Here is a 10,979-nt window from a genome sequence, read left to right on the forward strand (position 1 = left end):
GTAACTTGAGAACAATTTATCTAAATTTCTTAAGACTTAACATGGTTTTTTGTTATGATGGTCCTATCGTAGAATTGTTTGAATTGGACACTATAAACTCGAGTATCAATGAAAAAGAACGTCGGGCTGCTTTCATACATGATTTGATCTAAAAACGTTATGAACGTCACTAGGACGTGACGTAAGGACAATAAGCGGAGCCTACAATGCCCGACAGGTCCAATGGTCTATATATATTTGACGAAAACTAGATTAAAACTTACGAGTTACAGGACTTAAATAGGGGGTTGTTTTTTTACATGTCGCGCCGTATCTCAAATTATGATTATTGTATAAAACTTTACCTTCTTAATTTGAAGATTTGTAAACTTTTTTGGTGGTGATTCTTTATACTTTTCTTTTTTGAGTCATCGAATTTGTTATTGACTTTTTTGTATAATAGGGTTGGTTTTCTTATCATATTTCGAGCTGCATGATGGGAATTCATGAGGTGCGTTAATCCTTTAAAAAAATACGTGTATGTATGGGTGGTTGGGTCGGACAAAACTGCTTTCCAACCCTCCCATACATATATTGATGGAAAAGCCCTTAGAAAGAACCAATATGAGGAATTTATTTTAGAGGAACATTAAACCATGAACGCTGAAACATGTTGAAACTTCTCTCTTTTATCAACTTTTTATTTTATGGAACTTTGAAATTGTCAATTTATGCATTGAGAGGTAAAATTTTAATTTGAAAAAATGTTTGCTCCCTTAATCAGAATTAGTGCTTCAAATTGGTATGATATAAAAGACGCCTGTATAATGACTTGCTCCATTTGATGACATTTGAAGATATCTACGCCCAACAAAGGCCTAAGTTTAATTTTGAAGTTCGCATTTTTACTTTGCAATTTCGCCAAACCCTTGACAAAAGAGGTGCCAACTTCCAAAGAATGAGTACTTAAGAGCTTTTTTGCGCTAATCATCTCAATCCCACCGTTAATCTGAGGACTTCTTAAATGTAGTGTCAGACCAATCGTTCATTTTGTCAGTATAATATAGCTCCATTATCATCTGATTTCTATAAGACCTGCCACCCGTTGCTTATTCAAACAGTAACCTAGCGTTCTGTTGTTTTCATCATATTCGATTCTATTAGTTTTAATACAAAAGCGTCGATTAAGCTTATACCAATGAGTCAAAGCTTTTATCCCGTCCCATGACGGACTATCTTATCTTCAGTTCCTTACTATCAAGAAGTTCTCGCTTCTATGTATGTCTCAAAATTGACTTTTAAATGACTCAACCGAATATAACACTTCATAATTTTCACAAAAACGCGTGGTCTTAAGGTTCACTTAACTAAGCGTCCTCTGCTTTTCTAAAAACACCTGCCGATTTGCTCATAAAAAGTCAAGTCCGGGGTAGACAAACGAGGAAAAGAAAACTATGACCCGTTGAATAAATCAGTTTTCATGGTGCAGATGGATACATCATAACGATCCACAAGTTCATGATGACGACCACAAAACTTCCGTAGTGATGACTTCAATCTTGTATCAACATAACCCTGTTCCAGAAGCCTATTTGTTAGAGTTCTAGCGGGATACAAAACGTCTGCGTAGTTTCGGCAAGCTCTGGCATAACGTATGAGTTGTGATATGAACACTCCATACGCAGGTGCTGAAGGGATGTTGCCACAGAAAGGAAAGGTGTCAATTCTGAATGAAAAGTCATCACGTTTGTCGTAAAGTTTGGTCAGTAGTTTTCTTTTACCATCGATTTCTAAGTGTAGGTCAAGATAGGAGGTAAACTTCACAGTGTCTTTAGTATCCTTTATCTCAAGTTCTTTTGGGTAGATGCGATGTATCAAATTCCCGAAATTAGGATTGTTTAAAGATAATACGTCATCTATATAGCGGAAACTGAGATTGAAGGATCTAGCCAAACGTTATTCTTTCTTTCTGATCAGATCAGCTATAAAGTCAGCCTCATAAGAGTGAAGGAATAGGTCAGCAATTAGTCATAGGTCAGTAAAGGAGCACAATTTGTTCGCATTGGAATGCCGACCGTTTGTTGAAAAACACGTCCACCACACTGGACAAATATGTTGTCGATTAAAAATTCCAGCATTTTGTGAACATCTTCCTCGGTATATTTGAAAGATGATTGGGAATTATTTTTAAAAAGTATGAGGAATCTCTACCAAGAACTATATATTTGTATCTAGGTGTACAATCTTCTTTGGAAAAACAACGATGTATAATGTTTTTAAGTCGGGATTTTAACTGAGTATGGAAGTATACAGTGTTGAAAAATTATAGGTTTTAAAGCTATTTTAAAGCTATTATATTCAGATAATAGTCTTGAAATGATTGTCTCCGAAAGATCTTCGAATTTTTCAGGATCCACATTGAATTGATACCACTACGGGAGTAACAAGTGTTGTGGTAGGACTGCAGACCCTCTTTGACAGTTGTGAGTATAGAAGTTAAAAGTTTTGAAAGAGGTTTGGTGGTACATTTTGGAGTTCCAGCTATGAAACGTTGTTTGTATGGATTCTTGTGGAGTTTAGGAATCCAGTACATAGAAGGTAAATCACAATCATCGTCCATGGTAAAGAGACCAAAAGAGGATAGCACAGATTTGTGGTTTTCCACAATCTCTTCTTTGGAGAGAGTGGTAGCAGTATAGGTCTTATCACTGTTATTATTTCCTACGTCTACCTCTGATAATAAACATTGGATGTAAAACGTTTTGCAGACAAAAAAATGTTGTTTTGGGCTTTGTCTGCTGGTACGACAACATAATTGTCATGTATAGTAGACAATGTTTTTGCTACATCGGGGTCTTTGAAACTGATGTAGCCTTGGCACTCATTGATCTACTTAAAACGTTCATTCGTTTCAAAATTGGAGACCTCACGGCCTTAAACCTCTCTGACAGAGAATCAATGTCTTCTTGCTCTCCTTTTATCCATTTTCTTGCATAGTCCTCGACGGCATCCATAAGAACTTTAAAGTTATAATTCCAATTTATGGAGCGTGGTTCACGGTACGTGGGACCTTTAGAAAGGATAGTACGCAGAGATTCGTTTTCGATAATGGTTAAATCTCCTGTAACGACGTGACCAGAATGGCCATATTTGAATGGAGAGGTTTTGCAAGAACAGTCAGGTGGTTTATTCTTGAAGTCCTCAATCTCGAGGTTCGGCAATAGCCTATTATAATTGAAAATTTTGGATGCAATGGGTGAAGTATAGGAATATGAAATAATTGATATGGACTTGTCTTTAAAATATGGGGGAATTTTGTTGGTAACGTTTTTGTGATGGAGGCTGTTATCCAAATTAATTGTATCTATACCTTTGTTGACAAACGGTAGTGGAAGAAATGATCGTTTTTCTTCATCTTGACTTTTCACACAAACTGGTTTAAAGAGTCTGTGGAAACTAATATCCAAAATGATGGCAACAAGTCTGTAAATTGATGAGGTGAGGTCAGAAGCAGGAGTGTCAAGACTTGTTTTGTAAAGGGAGTGTAGTAGAGTGAGAGGTACAGAATAAAGTTTGGTTCTAATGTGAAAAAAACAGGTTTCCTATGTGGCGAATCCATTAAAAATAGCAAATTACGTTTTGGTAGTTAAGGTAAATATTTCACAGCTATGGGTTCACAAAAATGAAAAAAAAAGTCTGTCAGTATGACGTTTATTCAAACAGAGAATGGCTCGTAATAGTAACACTGATTAATACCAATATTACAACCTTCAAACGTTAGCAAGAACAAAGTTTAGATTATATAGTCTATTGGCGTCATGAACAAACAGATTTAAGATAAATAAATAAATACACACCGCAAAAAATAGGGAAAGGTAGCAGGGTAATTAAACAAAACTCATCTATCACAAATTTATCAAAAAGTATAATCCAGAAAAAAAAACAAAAAAAAAAAAAAAAAACAACAGAGAAATAGTATATACATGTAACAGTATTACAACAAAGAAAAATTAATTAACCAATAAAATCTCTGAAAGTGACATGGATTCTCTAAGATCTACATCCAGATCAAACTGGCCTAATTACTGAAACGGAATACAATTTAAATATTTCTCTACCTAGCTAATTGATAATTTACAATAGAATTAATACAAGTATGCTTTGCATCAAGATAAGATATAAATATTTGTATGGATAAGGCACATTAACTGATTGTAGATCGCAACGCAAATAGGTTGGTTAAAATGGTATTCTCTATTCGGAAATCCAAAAGTTTTATCTCTAAAGTATTGCAACAATGTAGAAATAGAATACAAGACCATAATTGGTTTGATGGAAAATGAAACCGTGAGATAAGTTGTAGGAAGTTTCAGTATTTCAGATAGGGTAAATATGCAAATACAATTAAAGTTGAAGTTATAAATGGTAACTTTTTCTGTCACATAATGATCATGTTACATTTACTCCCTGGTTCTCATATAGACTTGTAATACCGTGATATATTGATAAATCGTGATGAAAAATGAATAATGAACAAATTGAACACGGATTACTTCAATTTCGATAAAGCCGGAAACTTGGAAAAAACGGCAATGACATGATTCTGTTATTAATAAATTAACAGCAATAGAGGGATATAGGAAATGTCTGCAATTAGTCTCAGACATTTTCATTGTCGAAGAAATTTGGCGTGCTATAAAATCTGGTTTTACTCACCATTTCGCTTTCATAACAAATAAAGAATATTGTGGCTAATTTTATTTTCCCGGTATATTTATTATTTTACCAATGCATTTATTATTTGACATTCCCCCATTACTCTTTGCATCTAGCCCAGGTTGAAGTTGTAAATATGCATATACACATAACAAGAAACTATATACACCGAAGCAATGACAACGGTAAAAACCAATGTAAATAAAAAGAAAAACTTTCTATTACAACCCATCATGATCATATCGTCATTGATTAGCTAAAATAAATATGTGTTTTAATTTTTTCAAGGTGAAAAGAAGATAGATAATTTCCCGGGTTTTACTAAAATACTATTTAAACTTTAAAGCACTCAATTACTTGCATAGTCATAAAATCAAATATGTTTTTTTTTTGTTAAATTACAAGTCAAATTTTGATCCGAACACTCCTATGTAGGTCTGAAAAAAATATTTAATGATTCCTTCGTTTATAATGTTGGATTAAAATAATACGCTAGAAACATTATATTTTACATTTATTTTTATTTGCCTTCAAAATCAACATGTCATTAATATCAACTGAGTGGAGACAACAGACAAAATGACTATTTTCAACAAATACAATATCGAAACCGGAAAAAATGGAACAACTTTATAACAAAAATTGAGGTTTCAAAGTTATTTCAATAATTTGCAATCTATAGAAAGTATATAGTAATAAAGTTTGCAACGGATTATTGTTGCTTACGGTTTTGTATGTTCATGTCACCATGAAGCCATAAATTTCACACAATAACAATAGTCTCATGCGTCGTGTAATTCACTTAACACCTGTATAAATAGTTTTGAACACTGACTGATTACGCATTACAAAAATTTCAAAGTAATTTCAATAATTTGCAATCTATAGAGTGTAGCAAGAGTAATCAAGGGACTGGAACCAAGGTTATAGCGTAATCAAACGAATGTAATACAAAGACCAGACACGGAAAACAGACATACACAAAGAACCTAAAGTAATTAAAATCATACATATAAAGTAACAAAAACAAATGAGCAACTCGGACTCCACTAAAAACTGGAAGCATGGATCAAGTGCACCGGTAGGATAAGCGTCCTCTGCTTTTCTAGAAACACCTGCCGAGTTGCTCATAAAAAGTCAAGTCCGGGGTAGACAAACGAGAAAATGAAAACTATGACCCGTTGAATAAATCGCTTTCATGGTGCAGATGGATACATCATAACGATCCACGAGTTCATGATGATGACCATAAAACTTCTGTAGTGATGACTTCAATCTTGTAGCAACATAAATATGTTCCAGACGCGTTTTTGTTAGAGGTCTAGCGGGATACAAAAAGGCAAGCTCTGGCATAACGTATGAGTTGTGATCTGAACACTACATACGCAGGTGCTGAAGGGATGTTGCCACAGATGAAAGGAAAGTTGTTGTCAATTCTGAATAAAAGTCATCACGTTTGTCGTAAAGTTTGGTCAATAGTTTTTCTTTACCATCGATTTCTAAGTGTAGGTCAAGATATGAGGCTCACTTCCTCTGTACTATCCTTTAGCAAGTAACAAATTCGGCAACCGATATTTGTTTACCTTGTCATCTAACGAGAATGGATATGGTAAATATGCAAAAGAGACAACAACTCCACCGGGATGAACACGTTTCTTTTTTTTGTCTAGCAAGACGTGACATCTTGTGATGAATTCAGTATTAAAAAAAATAAATAGGATGTTTAAACCATACCGCATCACATTTTTATTGGAGTCAGAGTAAACTTTTCTTTTTTATGAGCATTTCATGTTCTTTGTCTATTTGACAGTTTCTTGTCTATTTCCTATGATTATATTTTTTTTTGTATTCGAGCCTTGATTTCCTGGCCTTTTTCGTAAAATGTTCAAATAGTCGGTATGATCGACATGCAAGCGTGTCAAAGTGAAAAGTGTAAGTACAAAATTAGTCTACCCTTATATATTCGTCGCTAACGGCCCAACAACAAAACAACAACAATAACAAAAAACAAAAAACAAAAACAACAACAAACAAACAAACAAAAACAATAAAAAAGCATTTCTGTCATTGATGTAAAACATTTAGCAAAAAATTTACAAGAGTTTTTGCTTTATTGACCAATATTTTGGCGAACGGACGTCAAATCGGACAGCTGTATGTCTTAACAGAAAACAATTTATAAGTTTACTTTATACTCAATCAAGCTACATGTATTAGTATAAATAGGTACTTATTCTACGCTAAAACAATGTCTCTGTCGAACAATAAATGTGTCTAAACATAAACGAAAAAAAAGAGTGCTTTGAGCACATACACAATGAATATCGTATGAAAGACTAATAAGGGAACCAAGGTTATAGCGGTAATCAAACGAATGTTTTAGTGGTAATTAAAAGAATGTTTTAGCGGTAATCAAAAGAATGTAATCTAGAAACATCCGCCGAGTTGCTCATAAAAAGTCAAGTCCGGGATAGACAAACGAGGAAAGGAAAACTATGACTTGAAAAAAATCAAACGAAAAAAATGTATTTACTTTTGAAAAGTATATAAAATAAATTAATAATAATAATAATAATAATAATAATAATAATAATAATAAAATGATATAAATAAATCGTTAACAAAATGAATAAAAGGAATGACTCATATATAGTTTTCCTTCCCTCGTTTGTCTACCCCGGACTTGACTTTTTATGAGCAAATCGGCGGGTGTTTCTAGAAAAACAGAGGACGCTTACCCTACCGGTGCACCTGGTCCATGCTCCAAGTTTTTGGTTGAGTCCGAGTTGCTCATTTACTTTTGTTGCTTTGTATGTATGATTTTAGTTACTTTGTGTTCTTTGTTGTGTGTGTCTGTTTTCCATGTCTGGTCTTTGTCCCTGGATTACATTCTTTTGATTACCGCTATAACCTTGGTTCCCTTGATTAAAAAGTATAACCATAAAGACAATATGGATATGACAATATAACAAATGCTAAGAAAGATAAATTTTATCCTGATACAATTTTCAACGACACAATGAATTAAGCAATTCTTACCAAATAAGAGTAAAAATAATGAAGCGTTCGTCCTCTTTTTGTCCCTAGTCATTTCTTTCAATTGTCTCGTTTGATAATTCCATACCGTTCTGTAATTCGCCCCTTTAAATACTCAAGAGATCCAATATGCAAATAAACTCTATTGAGCTTATACCGTCCAATACGCTAGGTAATAGCCTAACCGCAAATGTATATTCTTTAAATCAATTAAATAAATTACCGGTGTTGATTAAACCGTACTATTTACGACAATGGAATGTACATGACTCGTCCAAATTTAACTTCTTTGATAATGTTTAGGCGGCAGCTACTCAATTACTGTTGGAGTAATTTTTAATCTTACTTGAAACACATTAAATAACATGTCATATATTATAGGAAATGAATAGAAAAAGTCAATGGACGCGATTTGATCCTTATGTCCATTAATTAAGTTTACTGTCCTACATTCATTGTAAAAAAATTTAGGACAATCAAATATTATTTTAGCATTATGACGGTGCTGTTATTGAATTTAAAAGTTAATAAAATATTGGTAAAATCAGAGTTTCATTATCAAAAGACCGACACAGAAGTTGGGCTTTTTTAAAAATGCACGAAATCTACGAACAACTAAGACTTAATTTGACATTCTAAATAAAGAAGTTCTTCATATTACTCTAAGCATACAAAACATAAAATTGCATACCAATCGTATAGGAAGTTGATGTCTGACAGCAACGTATGTGCATATATGGAAAGCCACACACCTAATTCCAAAGCAAATCATCCATGGAAACCGAGATAATTGGGACAAAGTGATTCCAATATAACGTCCAATCGTAGATTAGAAGTTTAATTACATGTACTTTAAATGGTCATAGAATACGCACACACATGAGAGAGTATAATGAAATAAAGAAGAATACAAAGAAAAGATTCAAAATGACACACATCACAGCACTTAAGTCGAAGATTAACACTAAAACAAACAATTGATAAAATCAGATATAAAAAAAACATAAATAAAGAATAAACTAAATACACGATATTTTACGATATTACGAACAGCATAACAATCAAAACGTATCGTATAGAAATGAAAGACTTTTTTTGTTTATGTTATTATTATTATTATTATTATTATTATTATTATTATTATTATTATTATTATTATTATTTTGGGGAATAGTTTCTGGAGAAAAAAATCCTTTAGTTTTAGTAAGGGCTATAACTGTGAGGTAACATTAGATTGAGCGTCAACAGTATTGTGGGTATGCGTTTCCTTATCGATATACATTAATCTCATATTATTCTAAGCCAAAAAGGATATCAACTCATATCATTTCAAAGCTAAAGTACTTAAGGAGGTAGACCTAGGGTAAGGGACACAACTCTTAAAAATCATTGGAACGTTTGTATGCAGCATTTTATATCAATCTTATGTAAGTATCTAATTAACTTGGATTCATTTTATTCTGCTTCAAACGAATGCTTGAGAGCCATTGGTGAAATTAAATATAATACAAACATATAACTGATTCCATGAGTTATGTCCCTTACTCTAGGACTACCTCCTTAAACACGCTTTTGTCGAAGTCATATAAACACTGGGGTTCAAAGAAATTTTAATTTAAAGGTTTGCATTGATTATATTTTTGTCATCTGAAAGATTTCAAAAAATCTATTCACTATATTCATGACTTTGTTTTAAATTATTTAAATCGTAATAATAATGTAAACCGAGATCGATATAATTCTTTACGAATGACAAAAAGTAAATTTCACAGTTTTTGTCTGCATACTTTTTATTAGTACATCATCCTAATTTTAGTGAATCCAATCATTTTTCAATTTTGGTTAACACTCAACGTTAAAAAAATAATCTGTTTGAGTTGATAAAAAAACGCATGGATAATAATTGAAATCTTTCTTTTCGCATGATATCCCGTCCAAAAACAAAATAAAAAACATTTAAAGAAAGACTCGTGAAACTGTAATGTTACATCTTTCCCCATTCTCCTCGATTAAAATGACGACATTAGTGGTTTATTCTATCAAATTGATTAAACGTGATAATCACACAATGCGAATACACAGCTAATGAAATAGACCCATTGGGATCAGCTTTCAATCAAAAAAATTAAAACTGAACGCATATAAATTTATTGTCATGAATCGATTATAACTTTCCTATTAATGCATTTATCTTTGTGAAGCTTTCATACATAAATACTTGTTTAAATATGGTTTCCATGTTAAAGTGCTTGTTTTACATTTGGTTTCGATACTTTTGTAGATAAGTTATCGATTTGCAAAAAAAGAGTTACGTTTTACCTCTGAACAACATAAAAAGGACTGCCCCCGACAACGGCGCAATTTCATTTAGTCACTTTATCAATACAGAAGATAATTACAGAAATTACAAAAAATAAATAAATGCATTAAACTGTCTCATCGAAATCTATAAATATAAGAAGTGCTTTAAACCTTGTGCAACGTTTATAAATTAACATGTCGTTATTTTTGTTTTTGTGATTTGAAGTGTATATATCGTTGTTCACAAACTTTTAAGTATGGAAATTTTTTTTTACAAAATGAATCACTGAAGATAAAGAAAAACGATTTTAAAAACAATTTGACTGAAATTAGTAAGATGGCCTTCTTTAATTAAATACAACTTGCTTCGCAAATTCTAAAAAAATATACGGTAAAACTTGTAAATAGAGTTTTCACATTCATTTCCTAGACCTTTGAATAGCTCCCGTTCAAATTTATTGTATTTTTACATACAGCGTCATGTATTTGAAGAAATGGTGAGCAAATATGACACTAGTGCATTTTAGTTTACCAGACGTTGTATGATCTTGTTTGAGTCCAATAAGGATGTCCATTTGCTTAAGAATAACGGTGTTTTTTCAAGATTTGGATGCATCAAATATTTAAGTACACATATAGCATAAATAAAGTAGAAACTTACGTCAGCACATGCATTCAAAACTTTGAGTCAATGTTCTTAAAACATTCAACGTAACAATATATGTGGCATTGTGAATATGTATTTCATAAAGATAGCATTTGTTTCTTGCTTCAAGACATGGTTACTGATATATGTCAAAGTAGTTTCACACCATTTAAAAGTCCTCTCAATGCTTATTTTTGTGTTGTCGACAAATAAATTTTAATTTTTTTAATGCCTGTCCCTGGAAAAAGGAAGCCTACTAAACGGTTATTTATACACAAGAATAGTACATAAGTTAAAGCTC

At 32.4% G+C, this 10,979-nt stretch overlaps 1 protein-coding gene across 1 annotated transcript in view; it reads right to left on the reverse strand.

Moving 5' to 3' along the window:
• LOC148621673 (uncharacterized) overlaps positions 1–7,869 on the reverse strand; it is a 51,845-nt gene extending 43,976 nt beyond the window's left edge. The window contains exon 1 of the mRNA XM_088576293.1: positions 7,735–7,869. Within this exon, the coding sequence (XP_088432419.1) occupies positions 7,735–7,786 (52 nt within the window). The 5' untranslated portion in view covers positions 7,787–7,869. The remainder of the gene's footprint in view (positions 1–7,734) is intronic.
• Between the last annotated feature and the right edge of the window lie 3,110 nt (positions 7,870–10,979).

The sequence above is a fragment of the Perna viridis genome, chromosome 3 (genome assembly GCF_037379345.1).
Source record: "Perna viridis isolate PV_CMFRI_1.1 ecotype Kerala chromosome 3, ASM3737934v1, whole genome shotgun sequence".
Taxonomy (NCBI): Eukaryota; Metazoa; Mollusca; class Bivalvia; order Mytilida; family Mytilidae; genus Perna; species Perna viridis.